The sequence below is a fragment of the Eriocheir sinensis genome, chromosome 63, assembly GCF_024679095.1.
Source record: "Eriocheir sinensis breed Jianghai 21 chromosome 63, ASM2467909v1, whole genome shotgun sequence".
NCBI lineage: Eukaryota > Metazoa > Arthropoda > Malacostraca > Decapoda > Varunidae > Eriocheir > Eriocheir sinensis.
Genome location: NC_066571.1, coordinates 9142805 through 9168137, shown reverse-complemented (window position 1 = coordinate 9168137; position 25333 = coordinate 9142805). Strand labels below are relative to the sequence as shown.

Below are 25333 nucleotides of genomic sequence, written 5' to 3'. Positions count from 1 at the left end.
ATCTAGCAGCTAATTGGTGGCGGAGTGTCAGTCTGCACTCCCTGCCAGCTTATTGGTCAGTCTTTAGTGGTGACGATAACATGTAGACCAGTATCACAGCTGAGACATAATGGAACTAACCTAACACTTAACCTTCAAAACATAACTGTGAAATGCTAACCAACACCTTTTTTAATCTTGAGACCTGCAGTCTGTCCTTAGCTGAAACCTCACTACAGTAGGTTTTCCATCCCAGCTGCCTACCATGGATGTTAATGCAGACAGGCAGACAGATGGACAGGCATATTGGGCATCTGTCTGTTTCTGTCAGTCAGTGCATTCCAGAAAGCAACAAATTAGGTGACGTATAGTAATGAACAACTAGAGCAATATCAGAAGGACTAATGAACACCTTTTAGCCTCCCTTGAACCCCTGTCCCTCCCCCCCTGCCCTGGTCCCGGTGGTGGTCACTCCTGAGGGTACACAGGCCTGCAAGTGCCCTCAGTGCCTTCCCTTTAGAACCAGTGTGTGTTTACCAATTTGTACGCAGCATCCAATTAGTACTCATCAGGAAAGCTCTGTTATGAAGGACTAAGCTGAGGTGTATTGATTAACTTTTTTTTTTTTTTTTTTTTTCCCGTCTATGCCTATGGCGCCGGTAGGCTTGCTTGAGGGGCCTGGATGGTGTTCGGCCCCAGCCCGTCATGGCGCAGGCAAGTGTTTATAGTGGCGCCATCTTCTCTTATATGAAGATGTCTACATTTTATTTTGCTATTTGTGGATTTAACTCTTTTCCTAATACGAGTCGTAATTAGAATGATGCCCACAAATTGGTCTGCATAACTTAGATGACGCCTAGCAAAACACTTCATGAAAGCAGAATGACTGGAGATCGTTGAGCCATACCCTTGTACCCCCTGTCCTTCCCCTTCCCTGTTAGTCTGTCTGGTGGTGGTGACATGGACTGCCTGCCTGTCTGTGGAAGGCTCAATTCTTGGGGCCTGAGAGGGCTGCTTGTGCCTGCAATATTGTTTTTTTTCTCTTTTAAGGGTTGAAGGTATAAAGAATGTTGTCGGGTTTGGTTTTAAAGTCCTGGGTGCATGTTGGTATGAAGCTAGATGAAGGATGTCTTGACGCTGGGTGTGAGTGCAAAGATGCATGTGTGTGTGTGTGTGTGTGTATGGAAGAGAGAGAGCGAGAGAGAGAGAACTTTCTAATCACTATGTTCCCTTAACAGCCTACAGCCCCAGCCACTCTTGTTGCCCACTGAGGCTGCTGTCAACTTCATGGGTAGTGTACCAAAGAGCAAACAGATTTCAACTTGTTTTTGGCCGGACCAGTTCAGACATTTCTCCTTTTTGTATGACCTTGATCAGAGCAGCTTGCATGAATTAATGTTTGATTTATAAAACCTAAATAATTGATAAAGCAGTACAGTTTAGGTAAAGATAAACACATCAAAAACTATCAGAAAATAATATAGTTTCTCCTTAAAACATAAAACAATAGTAAAACCAATCCTTGCTGTTGATTATGAAAAAGATAAGAACTGTAATGCTATTTTTGTAAATTTGAGAGGCCTTATAATGAAGCTAGCTAGTGCTGTGTGTAGGTGGATATGCAGTGAACTTAATGGAACTTAGTGGAACCCAGTGATGAGGCTAACTAGTGCTGTGTGTAGGTGGATATGCGGTGAACTTAATGGAACTTAGTGGAACCCAGTGATGAGGCTAACTAGTGCTGTGTGTAGGTGGATATGCGGTGAACTTAATGGAACTTAGTGGAACCCAATAATGAGGCTAGCTAGTGCTGTGTGTAGGTGGATATGCGATGAACTTAATGGAACTTAGTGGAACCCAACAATGAGGCTAACTAGTGCTGTGTGTAGGTGGATATGCGGTGAACTTAATGGAACTTAGTGGAACCCAATAATGAGGCTAACTAGTGCTGTGTGTAGGTGGATATGCTGTGAACTTAACGGAACTTAGTGGAACCCAGTGATGAGGCTAACTAGTGCTGTGTGTAGGTGGATATGCGGTGAACTTAATGGAACTTAGTGGAACCCAACAATGAGGCTAACTAGTGCTGTGTGTAGGTGGATATGCGGTGAACTTAATGGAACTTAGTGGAACCCAACAATGAGGCTAGCTAGTGCTGTGTGTAGGTGGATATGCAGTGAACTTAATGGAACTTAGTGGAACCCAACAATGAGGCTAGCTAGTGCTGTGTGTAGGTGGATATGCAGTGAACTTAATGGAACTTAGTGGAACCCAATGATGAGGCTAGCTAGTGCTGTGTGTAGGTGGATATGCGGTGAACTTAATGGAACTTAGTGGAACCCAATAATGAGGCTAGCTAGTGCTGTGTGTAGGTGGATATGCTGTGAACTTAATGGAACTTAGTGGAACCCAACAATGAAGCTAGCTAGTGCTGTGTGTAGGTGGATATGCGATGAACTTAATGGAACTTAGTGGAACCCAACAATGAGGCTAGCTAGTGCTGTGTGTAGGTGGATATGCGGTGAACTTATTGGAACTTAGTGGAACCCAATGATGAGGCTAGCTAGTGCTGTGTGTAGGTGGATATGCGGTGAACTTAATGGAACTTAGTAGAACCCAACAATGAGGCTAGCTAGTGCTGTGTGTAGGTGGATATGCAGTGAACTTAATGGAACTTAGTGGAACCCAATAATGAGGCTAACTAGTGCTGTGTGTAGGTGGATATGCGATGAACTTATTGGAACTTAGTGGAACCCAATGATGAGGCTAGCTAGTGCTGTGTGTAGGTGGATATGCGGTGAACTTAATGGAACTTAGTGGAACCCAACAATGAGGCTAACTAGTGCTGTGTGTAGGTGGATATGCTGTGAACTTAATGGAACTTAGTGGAACCCAATAATGAGGCTAACTAGTGCTGTGTGTAGGTGGATATGCGATGAACTTATTGGAACTTAGTGGAACCCAATAATGAGGCTAACTAGTGCTGTGTGTAGGTGGATATGCTGTGAACTTAATGGAACTTAGTGGAACCCAATAATGAGGCTAACTAGTGCTGTGTGTAGGTGGATATGCTGTGAACTTAATGGAACTTAGTGGAACCCAGTGATGAGGCTAGCTAGTGCTGTGTGTAGGTGGATATGCTGTGAACTTAACGGAACTTAGTGGAACCCAACAATGAGGCTAACTAGTGCTGTGTGTAGGTGGATATGCGATGAACTTAATGGAACTTAATGTGCAAGGATATAGAGTTGAGGTTGGCCGCTGATACCCTGTGTGTGTCCTGCAGGAGGCCGCTAAGCTGGAGCGAGACTTGATCAACATTTACGATGCTTGTGGCAGCGAGAAGGGCTGTTTCGGCTTCCCCTCGGCATGTGAGGACACCAAGACGTGAGTACAGACCATCTTTCATCAATTTATTTAACCCGGTAGCTGCGGGGATCATGTTTCTTAACCCATTGACTACGGATTTCCTACAGTCAGACCTCACCAAGCTACAGGAATGGATAAAAAAGTGGCTGGTACAATTCAGTGAAGAAAAATGTAGTCTTGCATCTTGGGAGGGGATATCCAGCACACCAATACCGCATGGGAAACACTCCACTATCCACCACAGAGGCAGAGAAAGACATGGGAGTATATGTTATCAGGCTACCAGTGAAAGCCAAATTCGTTCCACTCGCAGCGGACGGGTTAAAGGCCCCTCGAAGCGAAAATGATGAGAAAAAATCGTCACTCAGGCAAACAGTTTCATAATATATATCAATGCATTTGTGATCAGTTTATGCATCATCTATTTTTTGGGGGAGTTATATCATGGCAAAAATTTGGCCAGTCGCTGGTACACGGTAAAGCCACAAATTTAGTCCATCACTGCTACACGGTAAAGGCACAAATTTGGCCTGTCACTGCTGCACGGTAAAGCCACAAATTTGGCCCGTCACTGCTACACGGTAAAGCCACAAATTTGGCCCATCACTGCTACACGGTAAAGCCACAAATTTGGCCCGTCACTGCTACACGGTAAAGCCACAAATTTGGCCCGTCGCTGCTACCGGGTTAAAGCAAAGGTCAACACCCACCCGTTAACTCATTAGGCATTGTTTTTGACCTTACCTTTTTTTGTCTTTTCATTCATCTTACTTTACTGTCACTGTCCTTCATTTTTCATACCCGTGTCTGCTCGTCGAAAGGACCTCAATTCGGGTTTATATAATTTCCTTAGTTTTCCTGGATGTCTTTTCATGGATCTTGGTCATAATGGTAACAATGATCCTTTTGCTCCCTTCTGCTTCATATGGTGGGGATGATTATTGAAGTTACTTAGATAATGATACAGATTAAAGTGATGTGATTAAAATGATGATGACAATGAAGATGAAAATGAGGGAGATGATGATAAAGAGGATGAGAAGATGATGATGATGATTAAAATGAAAATGAAAGCTGAAAATGAAAATGAGGGAGATGATGATGAAGATGATTAAAATGAAAATGAAAGCTGAAAATGAAAATGAGGGAGATGATACAGGAATAACATGATGAAAATGACTAATAAGATGATGATTTGGGGAATTTTAAGGCGGCAATATTGTGATTACGCTTTATATCACCCCTTCATAATCATCTAATTCCATAACTGAAATGAAAATAAAGTTACATAGTTACAACGACTGAATGAATGTTACAACTCTACTTGGCATTAACTATCATCCATGTATCATATAAAAAATCTTAAAAATCCATCTCCAAGCCACTCTTAGGGTACCTTTTTTATTACTACCTAGATAAATTTTGTATTAGAAACAGCTTAGTCTGGTATCGGAAGGCAAAATCATTTCAAAAGCTTATGTCGGACTCCTGCGCCCAGTTCGCCGCTATTCTCCCTCTGTGCTGAGAATGTGTGTTACCTCCTCAGTGGTTTTGTAATGAAAAAGAAAGTTACACCGAACCGGGGAGATCTGGGTAGTGCCTGCTGTGTATCCTAATGAAGCAAGTTGACGTTTTATTTTATTTTATTTATTTATTTATTTATTTTTTTTGGTGTGTGTGTGTGTGTGTGTGTGTGTGTGTGTGTGTGTGTGTGTGTGTGTGTGTGTGTGTGTGTTTCATGATGTGGCATGCATGTTTGAATTGCTGAATAGATTGTGCCTTAATTTGTGTGTGTGCTGCAGATGTTGTGTACCTTAAAATATGATGAGTGTTGCAGTGCCTGGGTGTTGCAGATGTTGTATGCCTTAAGATATGAGTGTTGCAGTGCTTGTATGTTGCAGATGTTGTGTACCTTAAAATATGATGAGTGTTGCAGTGCCTGGGTGTTGCACATGTATGCCTTGAAATATGATGAGTGTTGCAGTGTTTGTGTGTTGCTGATGTATGCCTTAAGATGAGTGTTGCAGTGTCTGTGTGTGTTGCAAGATGTTGTATATCCTAGTCTGATGTGTTGTTCTTTAAGGGCTTGCAGATGTTATACATGTACCCTGATGTGTTGAGTTGTGTAGCAGGATTTTTTATTTATTTATTTATTTATTTTTTCACAGCAGAGGAGACGGTGCAAGGGCATAAAAAAAAAAAAACAATAATAATAAAAAAAAAAGCCCGCTACTTACTGCTCCTGTACATGTTGCGGTTATTGCTCTTTCATATTTTAGGTTATGTCTTATTTATTTTTTTATTTTATCCTTATTTTTCTTTGTGTGCGTGTCTACGGCCTGTATTACCAAACATGTCGTCACCCAAGTACACATATTTGACAAGGCTTTCATAGGAGTTTTGGGCATTTCCAGGAGTAGTTTTATGACCATGGTGGTAGTTCGGCTCTTCCTCTGTACCATGAACCTAAAGAAACACTCATTGGAACCCGATTGATCCCCTCTTTGATCTTTATAAATACTGATGTGAGAAGCGAAAGTGTCTTATGATACCAACCTATGTGTTTGCGTTCGTACATATGTGTGTGTTGCATGTTCTCTCACACATGCTAACGAGGGTTGTGTTTCAGGTGCTCCTTGTTGGTCACCTACTCCAAGGTGTCGTCTGGCTACAAGTTTGAGATCATGGGGAGCAGCACGGCAGGCTATGTGGCTGCCGGCCTATCCGATGACGAGAAGATGGTGAGATGAAACGCCGCCTCCTTCCTAACACTTAAACAATTCTCTTCCTCTTTTTTAATCTTGTTTTTCTTCTTCCTCGTCTTCATCTTTGTCGTCTTCTACCACTTCTTCATTTTCTTTTATTCATTTTCTTCTTGTTCTTCTTAATTTTCTTCTTTTTCTTCTTCATTTTCTTTCATTTCTTCTTCATTTTCTTCTTGTTCTTAATTTTCTTCTTTTTCTTCTTCATATTCTTCATTTTCTTTCATTTCTTCATTTTCTTCTTGTTCTTCTTAATTTTCTTCTTTTTCTTCTTCATCTTCTTCATTTTCTTTCATTTCTTCTTCATTTTCTTCTTGTTCTTCTTAATTTTCTTCTTTTTCTCCTTCATCTTCTTCATTTTCTTTCATTTCTTCTTCATTTTCTTCTTGTTCCTCTTAATTTTCTTCTTTTTCTTCATCTTCTTCATTTTCTTTCATTTCTTCTTCATTTTCTTCTTGTTCTTCTTAATTTTCTTCTTTTTCTTCTTCATCTTCTTCATTTTCTTTCATTTCTTCTTCATTTTCTTCTTATTCTTCTTAATTTTCCTCTTTTTCTGCTTCGTCTTCTTCTTTTTCATCTTTTTCTTCGTCTTCTTCATTTTCACCTTCGTCTTTGCCATCTTCTTTTTCGTCTTTATCTTCATTTTCATCTTTGTTTTTGTTGTTTTCTTCATCATCATCATCTTTGTCTTCATCTTTGTCTTTATTGTCTTCTTTTTCTTCTTCTTCTTCTTCCTCTTCCTCCTTCCCAACACTTAAGCAATTAAAGACAATTTCTATTATGCTTCACTTTACTTATGAAGGTTAGAAAGTGTGAAATCCATCCTCTGTACAATGAGTCAGTTTCACTTTCTGCACGGGAAAGTATCGAGACGTTCCTGCATGCCATTCAAATTGCAGAGATTAACTGGAGGGAAAAGTGAAATGATGCTGGCAGACTGATAAACACTTACTACATACTTTGAAAGGGAGTGAAGAGAGAGAGATATATTTATAAGTTGCAGTAGCTAGCAATTATAAAGACACAATGGGTCGTTTTAAAGACATTTCGCCGCCTAAGAACACATATTTGACAAGGCTTTCGTAGGAGTTGTGGGCATTTCCAGTTGTAGTTTTATGACCCTGGTGGTAGTTTGACCCTTCTTCTGTACCATGAACCTGAAGAAACACATATTTGACAAGGCTTTCGTAGGAGTTATGGGCATTTCCAATTGTAGTTTTATGACCCTGGTGGTAGTTTGACCCTTCTTCTGTACCGTGAACCTAAGGAAACACTCATTAGAACCTGACTGACCCCCTCTTTGACCTTTAGAAGTAGTTGATGTGAGAAGCGAAAGCATCTTATAATACCAACCAATATGTACTTTGGATGATTGCAAAGTGAGATATAAGTTGCAATAACCACCAATGATAGAGGCATGATTGATGAATGGAGGGCAGAGTTGAGAGTGTTACCTTGAAGCGAGGCGAAGGAGGAGGCGGGTCAAGGCTTCCGGGACAGTTTAGCACATGAAGACCTTTACACTAACCCCACTAATGAGTCGTGTCTTGCTTGTGTTTCCCAGGGGACCGACAGTGTGATGGCGTGCACTGTGTCCGGCTCACAGGTGGATGTTGTCATGGGCTACAACAACGGCAAGAGTAATGAGCTTCTGGTGGATGTAAGTCAACCGAACCAAACTTTTAAGGACTGGGTGATGATGTAGTAAAGCCACAAATTTGGCCCGTCGCTGCTACCGGGTTAACCTTCCTCCCTCCCCTGACCCCCACAGAGCAAGATGGGGCTGAGTGAGATCCAGGCGGGTGTGGTTGACGGCAAGACATACTGCACCTTCGTCCGAGATGCTTACACCGAGATCACCGGCAACGTGTTTGACCTCGATAACAAACGCTTCCACCTCATGCTGGCCACTGGACCCATCTCTGCCAGTGAGTGTCATCCTCTGAGAGTGTGACTTGGTAATATTATCTTGCTACGACATTCAGAAGGGCAGTAAAATGGACTTCTCCGCCTCTGTATGGTTTTCTGTATTTAGTATTATCACTATTGTACATGAAGGCTGTAATCAAGCCTTTAAATAACATTCATTCATTCTTTTCCATAATCTGTTAACTAGTCCGTCTCCATATGGTTTTCTGTATTGAGTATTATCACTATTGTACATGAAGACTGTAATCGAGCCTTTATATAGCATTCATTCATTCGTTTTGCTAATCTGTTAACTCGGTCATTGCATGTTTTATCTGGAGAAAATTGATTATGGGAACCTGGGGAATATAAACTGTTATCATGTTTCCCACAGTTTTCTGAATGTTAGGGTAAAAGATTCCTATTCAGTACAGGCGATATGAGACCAGAAATATATACATGTAAACTCTGAGACCATGTGCTGTAATGTATGGTTTTGATATTACCTGTATGAATAACTCCTCCCACCTGCTTTTTATCTTGTATCCAGATGGACTTAGCTACCATGACAATCACAGTCTCCTCACAATGTGCTGCTCAACGGACACTTCCCATTATAGTCATCCCTCAAATAGTATGGTTTCCAATAGTTCAGTTTTGGTTTTATGTGGATTTTCTAAGAAGATTTTTTAGGATTTTTAAATTTCAAGTCGAGCAGGAAATTTAAAAATCCTAAAAGATCGTCTATGACAATCCGTATAAAACCAAAACCGAAATATTGGAAACCGTACTATTTGAGAAACTGTACTTTTATGAATAACTTCCCTCACATATCTTTCTTGCCTCCAGATGGCCTGAGCTACCACGACCAGCGCACAGTTTCCTCCGGCACGGTGGCGATGGATTCCTTTGAGTCAGTGGCGGCCCGGAGTGACCTGTTCCGCACCCTGCACGCTTGCTTCATGGTCGGGGCGTGGATCTGCGCTGCCTCGTGTGGCATCATGGTGGCCCGCTACTACAAGAAGACCTGGATGAGGCACCGCAGCTGTGGCATCGACCAGTGGTTCCATGTGAGTGCCTGCAGTGCCTTCTTCCTTAATCCATATCTCCTTTTTTTACCCCTTTTTGAGCTCCTTCAGTGCAATCTTTTCTTCCTTTTCAATAACTCCTTTTTTCCTCCCTTTTATACTTAACCTTCTCACGTCTTTTCTTACTTTCAGGGGTTCCATAAAAGTTCCTTCAGTTCTATCCTTCCTTCCTTGATCCATAACTCCTTTTTTTACCCCTTTTTGAGCTCCTTCAGTGCAATCTTTTCTTCCTTTTCAATAACTCCTTTTTTCCTCCCTTTCATACTTAACCTTCTCATGTCTTTTCTTACTTTCAGGGGTTCCATAAAAGTTCCTTCAGTTCTTTCCTTCCTTCCTTGATCCATAACTCCTTTTTTTACCCCTTTTTGAATTCCTTCAGTGCAATCTCTTCCTTTTTCAATTCCTTTTTTTCTCCCTTTTATACTTAACCTTCTCACGTCTTTTCTTACTTTCAGGGGCTCCATAAAAGTTCCTTCAGTTCTATCCTTCCTTCCTTGATCCATAACTCCTTTTTTTACCCCCTATTTGAATTCCTTCAGTGCAATCTTTTCTTCCTTTTCAATAACTCCTTTTTTCCTCCCTTTTATACTTAACCTTCTCACGTCTTTTCTTACTTTCAGGGGTTCCATAAAAGTTCCTTCAGTTCTATCCTTCCTTCCTTGATCCATAACTCCTTTTTTTTAACCCCTATTTGAGTTCCTTCAGTGCAATCTCTTCCTTTTTCAATTCCTTTTTTTCTCCCTTTTATACTTAACCTTTTCACTTCTTTTTATACTTCCAGTGGTTCATATAAGTTCACTGAGGGATATTCTTTCTTCCTTGATTCATAACTCCTTTTTTTCCTCGTCTTGTGAGTATTGTGAGTTCATTATCATTACAAGTACACTATAAACACCTGCCTGCACCAATACGGACTGGGGCCAACTACCATCCAGGCCCGTCAAGCAAGCCTACCAGCGCTATATGTGTAGACGTAAAAAAGTAAAATAAAATAAAAACATCAGACAGAGGTGAAGAGCAGTGGGAAGGCCCTGTTCTCACCCTTGTAAGCTTCTCATAGGCCTGCTGGTTTTTTTCTTTCTTTGGTCAGCTTTTCCCTTCCAGCCCTGATGATTATAGATACTGACGAAGCCTTCATTTCTCTTTGTTTCTCCCTCGCCAGCTCCACCGTTTCTTCATGGGACTCACCTGGTGCTTGACGATTGCCGGCTTCGTCCTCATCGCTTACTATGTCGACGGATGGACCGAGATCGAGCCTCACGACAACCCACACGCCATCATTGGAATAGTGTCCATATGTGAGTGAAAATTCTGCCTCTCATGCATGGGTCAGGGCTTTCTGGAGTCACTCAGGGTTATGGAAGGCACTCATCCCCAGCAGAACCTCCACTCCATCCTAGAAAGTGTCCGTATGCAAGCGTTCAAAGGGTTCTGTCTCTTGTATGTATGTGGGTTCTAGGGTTCATTCTGGTGGTCTGTTTTTGTTTTTGTTTTTTACTTACACCTTTTTTCTTTACAACAAAGGAGATAGCTCAAGGGCACCAAAAAAAAAGGAAACAATAAGAAAAAAAAGCCCGCTACTCGCTCCTCCTAAAAAAAAGAATCAAAAGAGGTGGCCGAAAGAGAGGTCAACTTCTCTTCAACCACTCTTCCTGTATTTCTCTATTCTACCATTATTTTCCCGCCTCCCCGACAGGCCTCTGCTTCATCCAGCCCTTCATGGCGCTGTGTCGCTGTGCCCCAACAAGCAAGAACCGCCCCTTCTTCAACTGGTTCCACTGGTTTGTCGGTAACGCGGCGCAGATTCTCGGCATCACCGCCATCTTCTTTGGGTATGACCTGATCGGTTCGCCGAAGTGGGTCGTCTTTATCCTCATCATCTTCATTGCCTTCCACTGCATTGTCCACCTCATCCTCTCGGTAAGTTGTACAATTTTTTGCTTGATATTAAGACCCATATTCTCAAACTTGTCGGTGCTCAGGAACAATATAATTTTTATCAGATTTCTTCAGGTCATTTACAAGTCATGCATTCTTGTGTCTTGTGTCTGTGTCTCAGGTTGGGCAGTGCATGAGCGATTCCCGAGCAGAGTCCAGCAGCAACGTGTACCCCATGAAGGAACTGAATGGCAGCCGCACTCCCCTCCAGCCCACGGACAAGAACACTGATGCTCCAGTAAGTGTGTTTTTGCAGCAAGGGAGGGAACTCAAGGGCAAAAAACAAAAATAGCAACAAAAAGCCCACTAGATTCTGTTCCAACAAAAGAAAAGAGAACTAGAGGCCGGAAGAGAGGTCAATTTCGGGTGGAGATAAGTTGATTAATTTCTTGGTTTGATTTTTTTGGTAACTTGTTTTGCTGGTGTTCTTGGTTGATGTGGATAAAGGAGAGAAAACAAACAATTTCTTCCTCCTCTGCTTACCGGGCTTGGCATCATAGGGTGGGCGAGGCGACCCACCCCCCGGCGTATGCCCCCATTGATTGACTGGTTTTCTCTCTTCGTCCAGGGCGCCTCGTTCCGCAAGGTGATGCTCTTCTTCTACTTCCTCGGGAACTTCCTCATCACCGCCGCCCTCCTCGTCGTCATCATCGTGCCCATTGACATACTCAAAAAGCATGGCATCATCTTCTGGGAGGACTGAGGGGCAGGCTACAGAAAGACCCACAGCAGGGAGTTTGGTCTGGTCTGAATGGGCAATTGCGTTCATTACTAATATATAAGTTTGGAATCTGCTGCAATGGAAGTGTGTGTGGGGATAAGTAGTAGTGATAGTAGCTGTAGTAGTAGTAGTAGTAGTAGTAGTAGTAGTAGTAATAGTAATTGTGTAGAAGGCAAAATGGCACTTCCTTCAGGATGTTCTTTGAGTATCTGATGTGTGTAGAGCAAGGCGGAGCAAAACCTTTGAGAAAGTAATTTTTTAACACATTTTTTAGGTCTGAGATACGTATAGTAATGTGCAATTTCTTTCACTTTGATATTCGTCGAGTTTGTAACAAATTAAAAGAATGGCAGTAATCAAGGAGACGGTTCAGCAAGTTCTCAAGGTTGGTTGTGTTATCAATCGGGTGGAAGAAGTGACGAGTGGGATGAAATGTTTACTGTCCAGAGCCCTGCCGTGGAGTGCAGGGGTAGGGGGCGGAGGCTGTGACGTTTGTTGGGGTGGAAGTACTTCTCCCTTCTGCCGATCAGTGGAGCCTCTCCCCTCCAGCCATAGTGCTACCCAAATGTGCCTATTATTGTGAAAACCCTTTACATATTATGATATATTTTACCCGATGCGATAATGTGATAATAAATACATTGTCAGTGGTGAGAAAGATAATCCTGTCAAATTTGTCACCAAAATCATAGGTGCATATGTTGACCTGGATATGTATATTTTTTTCCCCAGAGGTCGTCAAACTAAGGCATGTTGTCTTGACCCTGTGACGTGTACAGTTCAAGAAGCTCAACATTGGTTCGCAGTAATTAACTTGTTGAGCTTTATTATCTACAGAACTCACAAACCACACACATGTTCTCCAATAATCTTAACCCAGTAGCAGCGGGGATCATGTTTCTTAATGGTCCCTCCAAGCGAGAAAAATGAGAAAAAATCACCCCTCACACAAGCCATTTCATAATATATATCAAAGCATTTGTGATCAGATTATGTATCCTCTATTTTTTGGGGTTATATCATGGCACAAATTTGGCCCGTCGCTGCTGCTGGATTAAATAATGGAGCTATACACTTCATGACTAGCCAGTGATATCTGATCATGAAAATTAGGGTTTCTAAGACAATCTAAAGCACCTGGGACAAACAAGTGTCTGGAAACAAACCTTTAATCTTACTCAGTTCATTAAAATATAAAGTGAAAGAAAAGTATCCCATAACATTGTGCCTAAGTTGATTCTCATTGTACATTTAAAATCTGACTTATTTTAAACTTCAATCAGAAAAAAATATATTTCAATTTGGATATGCATTAATTTCAGCCCTGAGCACTTTGCCAAGGCTGTCCTGGTCTTTGGTTCACCACTATGTGTATATATGAACTATAGCGTGTATTTACAAGATTTTTTATCCCTTCCTGTCTGTATATGTCAGTATGAGTATATAATCCTTTGTATAGGCGAGGCAATTCAAGACCCTTCCCTTCCTTCCCTTGCACCCATCACCTTGAGTGGCTGCTGCTGCTCATCTAGAAGTTATTATTTTGCACTGGTAGACTAGGGAGCGTTCACCATACATGTGAATCATACCAACTATAGTCACTGGACACAAAGTTGGTCCAGGAGCCCCACCCTCTCCCTCACCCTCCCTCCAGGGTATCTATGACTCCTAACTCCAGGCTCCTTTCATCCAGCCAATCAGCTCATATACCAAGCTCTGTTCCAACAACCATACATAGAAAACTGGACTGCTGAATTGCTATTTGAAGACCACATTTACAAAGAAGTGAAACCGGTTCTGTATAAGTTTTGGGGGAAAAAACGGAAAAGCAGCAGACTACAGCCACCCAAGAATGGACAAGAGGAAGCAAAGGGGAGGCCGTTGCAAAGGCTATCTCCCCGACCATCACTGAACTGGTACCTATTGAAGAGGAGACGGAGCTTCTGGACCAACTTAGGGTACAGTGACTCTAGTACTCATACCAGAAAAAAACCAGTGCTGTGGAAAATGGAGCTGGGGCTGGGAGTTGAAAGGTTGTCAGAGTAATTGTTTACCAGTCTTTATTTTGACTAATTCATGCTCTTCCCTCGGTGGGTTCGTTTACGTGTGTGAATATTAATTGGTGGTGAACTCACCCTCACGGACCTGAAGGCTGAGGAAGGGTGACTCATATTGCCTCATCTTACCCAACCTGTTTTACATAGGATCTACAAGCACAAGTAAAAGTTTAGGTATATGCATATTTTTGTATGAATTATATTGACAGTAGTATTTTGGATGGTATGGGATGAAGTGAATTCATTTATAGTTTCGAAGTTCACCGCTCAAAATTATGTAATGGCATGGAGGGAAACTTTAGATGTTTCTCCTTGTCCTGCCACCCTCTGTTACCCTCACCTCAGATAACACCCACCCACACACACCCACACCCACCCACACACACACACACACACACACACACACACACACACACACACACACACACACACACACACACACACACCTGTAGACAACATCAACATGCATCATTTCACAGCTCAGTGCTTTATTAAACACGCACAGGACTCCGTTATTATAATCATTGTAACCACACGTGCAGTACTGTTATTAAGTTCCTTACTATATACTGTACCACACCTTCAGATTGTTTTACAGGTCGCATCTTCAGTATAATGTATGATAACACCGCTCCATAACTACATAATATATACTGATCACTGTGTACTCAATCATATTCAAACTGCATGCAACACACTGCTTTATGAAGTTACCCTCTACTGCTACAACACAGAAAATACTATAAATAAATACACTGTTTGTTATCAGTAAGAAAACTCTATTAGGCCAAAGGTTGAACTGTAAAAATAGAAGGCTAGTTACACACTACTCCAGTGAAGTGAAGAATGCTGCCAAAGATTCTAGAGACTCCAAGGACTCTTTAAAGATTCTCAACTCTTTGAATGCCACCGTGACATGCATAAACAGTGGCATGTTTAATCATGAGAAACTTAAGGAGAGGGAGGAAGGAGAAAAAGGCGCTCAGGTCTCAGGATATGGCTCAGTAGAAGGCATTTGTGGGTACTCATTTTACTTTTCATCATTTTATTTTATTTTTTTCTGAGCAGTGATAAATTTGAAGTGAATATTGGCTAGAAAAAAAGAAATGGGACCTTGACTGAATGGTGGCCCTACCGAAATATGCTCCTATCAATTATTTTCATCATTTTTTCTTTAGCAATGATAAATTTGAAGCAGTAATTGATTAGATAAAAGAGATGGGACCTTGACTGAATAGTGGCTGTACTGATTTATGCTCCTATCAATTATTCATTATTTTTTTCCTTGAGCAATAATAAAATGTAAACAGTAATTTGTTAGAGAAAAAGGGAGCTCTCGACTGAGTGGGCATACTTATATATCTATCTTCAAATAAATGATAACTAATAGTATATCATCTTTGTCAACATACTTAGCAGGTTATATTCCCTCTCAACATGTTTCATTGTCAGTGTGTGGCTGGTTTTTGGTTTAACTTTTTTTTTTACCGTAAAGGAAGCAGCTTAAGGGGGGAAAAGAAGTGCTGAGTGCTGCTCCTGTATAAAAAGAATCATTTGTGTGGTGAAAAAAATAAGAGGATCAAATTTGGTTGTAGAGGTGTATGTCTATTTACTCTATGGTTGTGTCACACTTTCCCTTTCTTTCCTAAACCACAGAAAAAAAACACATTTCCTTCCTCTCCCAAAAAGGTAAATCTTGCCCGTTTTAACTCCATTCTTCTCGATATTTTAATCTTTATTTCTAAGTTAATCATGTAACTATATGTAGGTACCAGATGAAGATCGAGGTGAGTTGTGGGTTTTTCACTCATTATCTGTATATACTGTATGTTGTATGTAATTAATAAAGAAAAAGGCTATGTATTTATTTGTCAGATACTGTGTCTATTAACTATGTGGTGTTCTAGCTGCCCACACAAGTCCATGTAGATTACTATAAAATAAATTATCTCTACAGTCTACACCATCCATGTCTTCAGCTGTGTGTGTGTGTGTGTGTGTGTGTGTGTGTGTGTGTGTGTGTGTGTGTGTGTGTGTGTGTGTGTGTGTTTTGTTTCACGTCAGCCAAGTCCACAGTCATCATTGAGAGTTCATAGGTCTCATTTTTTTTCCACTTGCCTCATGTCGTGTCAGCTTGACCTCCTGACACCTGACTAAGGACTGTAACCACTCTCTTTAGTCTTGCTCCTGTGCACGGAGGAGTATTTATATTTTACTCATTATTTGCTGTTTAATCGCCTTCACCTGCACTTTCGTCATGCATATTAATTTAACCATGATTTTTTTTATTATTTACACTGGTGCAAGCTGACTCCACTCAATAATGTAGTTAGTAAGTGGACCCTTGTTGACGAATTATCAACTCAAATGAAGTTCAGTTTTGAAATCCGCGGGACAAGGCCTCGCCAGGAATGCCACGTTATCGTACTCACCACACTGGATTTTCCTATTTCTAACGCATAACGATATAAAAAAAACTACAATTAACATTTTTAGCAATAACTAGAAATGGGTATCGTTAGTTTTATGGGTGCGACGGTTTTTAGTCTGAAAGAGGCGAATATAAGACGCAGAGTACGACAATCTGGCACCGTTGGGCCTCGCTTACACTGGGCGGTAAAGTGCGTGTGTGTTGCGCGCTTCTCGTTGCGGATACCAGTGTTGTCAACTTGTCACCTTTTTTAATTTTTTATAGGGTAGCTATAGACTCGAGGGACTGTACGTAGTAGCTAATATCCTTCAGAGCAGCTGATGAAATTGAATGAAATATATGCAGGAACACACTCAGGCGACACTCAGAACGAAAGTAGTTTCCGTAATGCCGCGCAACTTAGCGGACTTATGCGGATGGGGTGTGGGCGGCGTCACGTGACCGTCTCCATGGCAACCCGGGACGCCGGAGAGGGAGAGGGCCGAGAGGGAGTCAGCTGGCGCCGTGCCCTCAGACCCACTCCCAGGGGCGTGTGTGTGGAGCAAGAGGGCCATCAGGGATCAGAGGGCCTGTTATGGCATGGCTGGCGCGGCGGGGTACGTGATGGCGTGTGTCAATGATAACCGTGCAGGAGGAGAGAGAAACAGCTTGATTTTTTTATTTTTTATTGAGGAGTTGATTGGTTGATTGATTGATGGTTTATCCTTGCAAAAGTACACAGTCAAGGAGAAGGGAGGAATTAACATGACATCCCGACCCCAAGGCAATACATAATGTGATTTGCAATGGAGAGATGTTGAGGTTGAAGTGAGAGATATATACCTACGCCTTGAGGAGGAGGAGGAAGGAGTGAAGGGGAGAGGGAGAGGAGGAAGAAGTGGTGTATCGGTGGTCTGTTTTGTAACCCTCATCACCACCATCATCACTTCCGTCATCACCATTCATCACCACCACGATGTTGACTCGCAGGGAGGTGGTGGTGGAGAAACCCTTCCGTGACAGACGCTACAAGGACCACAGAAGGAAGGTAATGGTGGTAGTAGTAGTAGTAGTAGTAGTAGGAGGAGGAGGAGAATTATTACTCTACTTAATTGATCTCGCTTGGCATTTTTCTCAACCTCCCATTATTCATTTTCATCTCCTTATTCTCTTCCTCTCTTTCTCTTTCTTCCTTTTTCCTGTTTTCTTCCTTCCTTAATTCCTACTTCAATGTCTTCACGCCTTCCTCCCTCCCTCCCTTTCGTTGTAGTAATGATAATAATAATAATAATAATAAACAGGTGCTTTGGTTTAATTACGCTTCAAGAAATAATAATAAAGAAATGTTTGTTTATGTATCTAATGTATTTTTGAACTTATTTTTATCTATCAGTTTGACCCCTATCATTCAATCAATCTTTTTTTATATATGTATCTTCTGTATTTCTAAACTTTTCTAGACATAGGTCTTTCTGTCTAGCCTATCTTAATAATATCTATCAATTTGACCATCTATCCATCTGTAATTATCTACCTATCAACCAATCTTTCTATCTATCAACTACTTAATAATCTATCAACCTCCATCTATGTATGTAGCCTACCATTATCATATCTATCAATTTGACCAATCTATCCATCAGCAATTATCTACCTATCATCCAATCTTTCTATCTATCAACTACTTATAATCTATGAATCTCCATTTATCTATCAACCAATCTTTCCATTTCTATTTATGTATCTTTTGTATTTCTAAACTTCTCTAGATCTATCTGTCTGCCTGTAGCCATTTATAAACTATCAACCTCCATCTATCTATCAACCAATCTATCCATTTCTATATAGGCTATGTATCTTTTGTATTTATAAACTTATCTAGATCTATCTGTCTGCCTGTAGCCATTTACAATCTATCAAAACGTGTGTCAAGGTGAGGAGCGCCCTGCCCCGCATCGACACCGGGCCGCCCGTGGAGTACCCGCACCTGGTGGTCAAACTGAAGAAGCTGCGGCTGGAGAGGGACCGTCAGGGCAAGATCTGCGACGACAACATCAAGCTGGTTCACCGCATGGCCATCATCATGAGGACCAAGAGGCTCGACAACATTAACAAGGCGCCAAAAGGGTATATAGGGGACGGGATTTACAGAGGGAATTCAGTGAGAAATGTCGTGTGTGCTAAAACAATGATTCACTATGTTTGTAATCAGCAAGGAACCTCCCTATTCTTCCTCTTCAGACCTTTTGAGCGAAGGAGAAAGCCCGTGGGAGGAGGCGGCGTGAGGGAGCAGAGGAAGGAGGAGGAGCGGTGGGAGGGCGGCTCCTTCCTCCAGCAGGTGACCTCGGAGGCAGAGAGGCACATCAGGCCTCCCCCACCTGGCAGGATGATACAGGCAAGTCACTGTAATCAAGGAGAGAGGGACGGAAGCATTACCTTTGTGTTTTGTGTGTTCACCGTAGTCACAGCTCTCTGCTATACCCGCCAGCTGGACCAGTATTCTCAAAATTAAGTATCGGCTCCTCTGTATCGTATATAAATATGTTTTTGGGAGTTTTACACGTCTTCTGCATCTTACAAGGGGAAAAAAAAACACCCATACAGACCCAGTTGATCTTCTGTGTGGCCTTGGGAAATAGTCGTATAAAGGGAGCTCGTTGCGTTTAAGAATATGAACTGACTCGCTTTCCATCTCCTTAAGGCACACTTTGTCACCTTGATATTACTTTTTCCTCCTTTTACCTTGATTACACGGTGTTTCCTTACTATACCTTTACTTACAATTCACCACACTTATGCATGCACTTCCCTTTCCTCACTACATACTTATTCTGACGCCACTTCGCGCGTTCCCTTCCCGTTCACCCTTGTCCTCACCTTCTCCCCTCCAGCACCGCGCCCCCGCTGGAATGTGCCGTGTGCCCCGCGTGGGTCCACCTCCCCCCGCGCCCCCCTTGCCCCGCCGCCGCCACCTCGTGCCCACCATTATGCTGCCACTCTCTTCCCCCAGGTGAGAATGCCAGCTGCCCGTTACCTGTGCGCACCTTTTAGGATAACACCTTTTCGGATGGATAACTAAATGCAGTATACTCGTGAGGCTCAGTTACTAACACCTCGCCTGCTCCCTCTTCTGTCTTCTTCTGCCTATATATATCTTCCCCTCGCATCCTTCATGTTGTCTCTTTTTGTCCTCCTGTTCAATCTCGTCTCGCCCTTCTGTCCCTGTTCTTGCTTTCGCTATCTCCTGTTCCTTCTTCTGTTTCATTCCTATCCTGTTAATTCTTGCCCTCCCCACTTTCTGATCCTTCTTCTGTCTCCTTTCTATCATTTTCTCGGCTTCCCGCCCTCCCGTTCCTTCTTTTGTCTCCTTCCTATCTTCTCCTTGCCCCAGGTCCCGCCAAAGCCCCTCGCCAAGCACAGGGTCGGGCAGGTCTTCCTCACACCGCAGGGGCCGAGAAACCACCCGCCTCACGCCCTTGCCCAGTGCCAACCGCCGGGCCAGCATCACCCCTTCAGCGGCTTCGCCACAAGACGAGAACTCGAGCTCAGCTGGGGACGGAACCGCTGACCTCGGGGAAGAGTACTCGAGCGACGAAGTGGAGGAGTCTGAGGCGGAGGAGGAAGTGGATGAGGAGGAGGTGAAGGAGAAGAATGAGGTGGAGGATGAGGAGGAGGTCGAGGATGAGGCTGAGAATGAGGATAATAAGGAGGCGGAAGAGGAGGTTACGGATTCCGATGATCATGTCTCGTCCGTTCTCCTGAGTCACCACCCGAATATCACCATTGACGAGGCCAGCGACGACGAGTTTTATTCATGAGGACAGGACTCGAGGGTAATGACTTCCATCCAGCGAGCATCCACTTAGAAAATAATAGGCTTGTAATAAATTAAGACGATGATGATGAACATATACGTGTAATGATGCGTTCATGTGTGTGTGTGTGTGTGTGTGTGTGTGAGAGAGAGAGAGAGAGAGAGAGAGAGAGAGAGAGAGAGAGAGAGAGAGAGAGAGAGAGAGAGAGATTATCCCTTGTATATGAGCGCTTTCGGTGTTAGGTTACATAGATGTTGTCCGTGATGAAAAAACTTGTCTTCGTTATGGTAGAGCTACCCAGTCTTCTGTACCAAGGTATTAAAGTGGTTTCCTAATAGTATTATGCCAGAATACTACAGTAGAAAGGAATCCATCTTAGTAAGGTATTTGTTTAAGTATATCAGACATTTTATGAAAGCTGATTTGTGCACTTTTTTAAAAATAAAGCTGATTTAAACAACAAAGGAGAAGGGGAGCATGCCATCCCAACCCCCAGGCAGTACAGAGTGTGATTATACAACTAAGGATACATATGTGGAAGTAGAACCAGGAAACTAAAAAGATACAATGGTAAGGGACTCCGTTGATGCAAACATATGACCTTTTTTTTTTTTTACCACCATCATCAATGTCGCTAGGTCACTCCAGAGAAACTCCTTCAAAGCGTTTTCCATCTCCTTTTGTTCGCCTTCTTTAATTTCTCCCATTTTTCTTGTGGAGTAAGTTTTTTTTTGTTTTTTTTTTTTTTTTTACAGCAGAGGAGACCGTGCAAGGGCGTAAAAAAAAAAAAGAAAACAATAATAATAAAAAAATCCCGCTACTTACTGCTCCTAAATAGAGAGAGTGGCAGACCTTCACTTTTACGGAGTTAACGGTCATTTTGAAACGCCGCGGGAGTATCTTCTGGGAGCAGTGGTGCCAAATATCTACGTAACGGTTATAATGCAGAGACATTATGGTCTTACATTTTACAAGAATGATATATTTTTTATGCAGTATGCGTGAAGTATGCATGAACTAACTAACGGATTCCTTGACTTTTCGTTATATTTAAAAAAAAAATGGAGAGTTGGCACCACTGCTCCAGGTAAACAAGAGGCGTGGCAACGGGAGGTGAGGGAGTGGGACTTTCTTTTCTGTCTGTAACTATCTATTTATCTGTATCTATCTATCTCTGCCACTTATTTCTTCTATTCCTCTGGTTTCCTCTCTGCTTCCTTCTTCCTGCCTGTTCCTCCTCGTCGTCGTCCTCCACACCTCACCGTTCTCCCTTTTCTCTACATTATTTTATAAACTCAGTATTAGCCCACATTCTTCTAAGATAATAAATATATTAGAGAAATTCCAACCTTCCTCCTCCAGGACTCACCCCCTTGGAAATTGGTTATGCTCCCCTCTATAGGAAGGTTTCAAATATATTCCCTGTCCTTAGTGACAATAAAGTGTAATCTTAGCTCATATCCCTTGGGGTCACTAAAAGGTGAATGCTGTGTATATGTATTTGTATCCACCCCACGGAGAGACTTGTCCCCCTCACTCCATGGAAGCTTTACTAAATATTACTGGTTGATTTTTATTGTTCTATTGTCTATTGTGTAAGAGTTTACTGCATGTGGCAGGACTTGATATTGGTATTCCAGGGTCACCACATTCACGTGACAATTAAATATTAAAAAATTTTGCATGAAAAGAAGGGTTCCTTGCTTTAACTGTTCTCCAATTCACAGTGGACAAATGGACACAGTTTGTAATAGTATTTTCTAGAGAAATGGAAAATTTAATGTTATGAATAAATGAAATGTCATGTTTTTCTCTGCTTTTTGTGGATAATTGTTTATTTATTTATTTTTATTTATTTATTTATTTTTTATTTTACTGGGGCTGCTGGGCTATAGCACCGGTAGGCTTTCTTGAGGGGCCTGGTGGTCGGCCCCAGCCCCTTGTGTCTTAGGCAAGTGTTTATAGTGGCGCCATCTTACCTGATAGAAAACAAATCAAAGAGAACTTGGCTGTATATGGTAATAATATGATAAACTAATGCTCCTGATTTTTTTCAGTGTGTTCTGTGAAAGTTTAATAAAATCAGTGATTTATTTCTCTCTAATTTTATTTGTTGATTGATCTTCCTTTTGTGTGACTGGTGTCACTATAACTTGGTTCCAATCATGTTATGAGTTTTGAACATTTCATAAGGCTTTTCAGTCAACCCTTCCTGCATTATCACCAGGACCTTGAATGCACAATACAGATTTCTACTCTGCTAAATGCTTCTTTTATTATGATATCCTTTAACAGAGTGGAAAGGAGTGGACAGTTTCCTCACAGCCTTGCCCCTTGTTACCTGGCAGTCCTTATATAGGTTACCAGTGGTGAGTCTTGCGTTATGGTGTACATCCTTGGGGGATGACTCTTGTAAACCTTCTCCTATAGCACTTGCCTGTGACTCCTTATCATGGGGAAGGTTGACTCTAAAGGAATAGACCTAACTCTGGGTATCTAGTTTGGATTTTTATAAGCATCAGATCATACAATTTTTTTCTATACAAGTACCATTATCCTTGGCCTTCAAAACAGTGTCAAACAGGGATCCAGTAAATATTAGGCAGACAGAGACGAGCCTTTGCGTTCACTATGTAGGATTATTAGTTTCAGGTCTTATTATGCTTTTTCTTGGCATGGGAGACCTGCTGCAGAATCTTTCCCTCTTTCATGTGTGAATAAATTATATGTAGTGAAAGTTCTCCTCAGTTTTGATGCCAAAGTTATACTCGCAGTAAATACTACGTTTTGAGCCCGATGACAGTTATTTTGCAAAGAACAGGAATATACATAAAAAGTATAAGTTTACTGATATCTGTAAGAGGAGAAAGTTGAAGACCAATAGAAATAAAAGATGATCAGTGGTTCCTGAAAGATGGAGTTAAATTACAGAGTTAATAACCAACATAAAGCACAAGTGCTGAGTGCAAAGTGTGTGTAACCATTATCTGTTAAAGTTGTGGTAAAGGTTAGGGAATGCAAGACAGTGTATCAAGGCCCAGCTGTGAGCAAATACAGCTTTATGATAAAGAAAACAGGGGAGCAAGAATCGACCATATCCCAAAAATATAGTGGTGTGGTAGCCAGCATATGTTGAGTGATCAAATCATGAGCCTTTTGGTTTAAATCTAGAGTTGGGATATCAGCACATGACCCACCCAGTGGTCCATTCTTGGGATGTGTGTGCCAACCCATACCCATCATTCCACTAAGTTCTTGTATGGGAAATCATTACTCTTGAGAACTGAGCTGAAGAATTGAAATGAGAAGTTTTCTTCCTGATATGAATACTGATGAAATGATTTAATAAATATATTCCTTGAGAAGGTAAATTTTGATTCATGGTTCATACTCCTTGATTGGGTTGCTGAGTAAATTTGTGAAAGGAAAAACTTGTTGAATACATATTGTGGTTCACAGTTGACATTCCTCGTTTTGGTTAATGAGTAAGCTCAGCATCCTGATAAAAGGGTTCACATTCACTACAGGCACCAAGACTTAACCTGGTAACAGCGATGGGCCAAATTTGTGGCTTTACCGCGTACCAACGACGGGCTAAATTTTTTGCCTTGACATAACCCCCCCAAAACAGAGGATGCATAAACTGATAACAAATGCATTGGTATGTATTATATAATGATTTGCTTGAGTGATGATTTTTTCTCGTTAATTCGCTTAGAGGGGCCTTTAAGAAACATGATCCCTGCAGCTACTGGGTTAAGAGATGGAGTTGACCTGACCTGGCTGAGGCAACACAACATCCAGGTAACTCAAGGAATAGGAAGCAACACACCATTATGGATATTTCTTTTATTCCAAGGAGTTAGAGTAAGAAAAATAAAATGTTCAACATGATTTCTTCTAAAAGGGTTGCAAAAGGCTTCTTCAGTATTTGCAATGATCAAATTAATTCAGAGATGTCTTGATATTTTGCTCCTGAAAGGGTTAGTAGATAGTATAGGAATGTTGCAAGTAAGAATTTACAGCTTGTATGAAATAAAAATAAAATATGTAGCAAGTTATCTATGTAGCTATACAGTCCCTTGCTATAGTACTTTGATTTATATGCTCAAAGAAAAAAAGAAAACCCTAGGAAGGAGACATCAGTGTTATGAGGACTTTCACAGCTCACAGGTAAGATAAGTTGTTAAGACACAGGTAAACTCCCCCATATACTAATTAAGACGGACAGCAAGTTTAATGACTAGTCAAGCCAGGAAAGTTAGCCCTAGATGTAATATCATACTGCTATAGGAGCTGTGATGTTCAGTTTCACCATTTAATAGAAATATAACCAGTCGTTCACCTTCCACCACTCTCAAACTGACTTCTTTATTCATAATTACACTATTTTGAATTAATGGTTATAATAGGCAAACTCGGGCTACACTAATAAAAATGACTAGGTAGTTACAAGATTAATTTTAAGGCCTTTCAGGAAGACTGTTCAAGCGGACGTATTTTATAAAGTCAACAACAAAATAAATAAATAAATAAATAAACTTAAGGTGTGACATGCATCCTCTAGGAGTCTAGGCCATAAAGCAACTGTCCTTGTCACCTCCAGCAGGCTAGCCGTGTGTAGCCTTGGGAGAAAATCAATAACAGGCAGCAAGTGTTAGGTGCACTTCAGCTAGCTTGCCAGTGCTTGCCTTGTACCTACACTCGGGGAAGGGCTATGCAGCAAAGAATACAAAGACTTTATACACTTTATTGATATTTCATAAACATTAAAGTATCCTCGGGTTATTTATGGGCTCTAGACACTGGCAGGGGTAGACAGCAGCAACATCCGGCCAACTGATAGTACGTCCTGTGAGGTTACTGGCAAGCATTTATCGTGCAATAGTTGGATTTGACAATATCTGTACATTATTCTGGCCTCCCATCTGACCGAAACTACTTCCGCCCTGCACCATATCGATCCCTAGTGCCTGCTTGTGCTTGTGAAGGCCTAGTATTGATCCATGGGCAGGCAGGCGTGGTGCTCTGCTTGTTCCAACCATCTTGCAACATTACGAGTCTTCTGCTTCACGAAAGGCGGATAGTAGAATAGGAATGTTTGAAGAATCTATACAGATGATATGAATTTAATAAAAAAAGTAACAGGTTAACTATGTCTACAGTCCCTCGACAGTAGCCTACTCATTTTTGACCCCTGCCCCTTAAGAAAATGTCCGTTACTTTAGTTACCAAGGGAAACATACTGTGGAGGAAGGTGACTAATTATTTATATATAAAAAAACC

The 25333-nt window shown here is 41.6% G+C and overlaps 2 protein-coding genes across 2 annotated transcripts in view; both read left to right on the top strand.

Moving 5' to 3' along the window:
* LOC126986996 (putative ferric-chelate reductase 1 homolog) overlaps window positions 1–15783 on the top strand; it is a 58508-nt gene extending 42725 nt beyond the window's left edge. Inside the window, exons 5-13 of the mRNA XM_050843593.1 lie at window positions 3266–3366; window positions 5978–6089; window positions 7675–7770; window positions 7882–8038; window positions 8868–9088; window positions 10269–10404; window positions 10803–11026; window positions 11166–11282; window positions 11613–15783. Coding sequence (XP_050699550.1) covers window positions 3266–3366; window positions 5978–6089; window positions 7675–7770; window positions 7882–8038; window positions 8868–9088; window positions 10269–10404; window positions 10803–11026; window positions 11166–11282; window positions 11613–11747 — 1299 coding nt within the window. The 3' untranslated portion in view covers window positions 11748–15783. The remainder of the gene's footprint in view (window positions 1–3265; window positions 3367–5977; window positions 6090–7674; window positions 7771–7881; window positions 8039–8867; window positions 9089–10268; window positions 10405–10802; window positions 11027–11165; window positions 11283–11612) is intronic.
* A 120-nt stretch (window positions 15784–15903) lies between these two features.
* Window positions 15904–23065, top strand: LOC126986995 (protein ENL-like). Its single transcript, XM_050843592.1, has 5 exons — window positions 15904–17280; window positions 18166–18359; window positions 18474–18627; window positions 19124–19242; window positions 19624–23065. Exons 1-5 carry the CDS (start codon window positions 17209–17211, stop codon window positions 20048–20050), a joined length of 966 nt encoding a protein of 321 aa, XP_050699549.1. The 5' UTR covers window positions 15904–17208; the 3' UTR covers window positions 20051–23065.
* The last annotated feature ends 2268 nt before the right edge of the window (window positions 23066–25333 follow it).

Excerpts from the sequence above, each read along its gene's own strand:
- LOC126986995 (XM_050843592.1), top strand. The coding sequence starts at position 17,209 with ATGTTGACTCGCAGGGAGGTGGTGGTGGAGAAACCCTTCCGTGACAGA. Across the intron at positions 18,628-19,123 it reads CACCTGGCAGGATGATACAG|CACCGCGCCCCCGCTGGAAT; the intron begins GCAAGTCACTGT and ends TCTCCCCTCCAG. Across the intron at positions 19,243-19,623 it reads CTGCCACTCTCTTCCCCCAG|GTCCCGCCAAAGCCCCTCGC; the intron begins GTGAGAATGCCA and ends TCCTTGCCCCAG.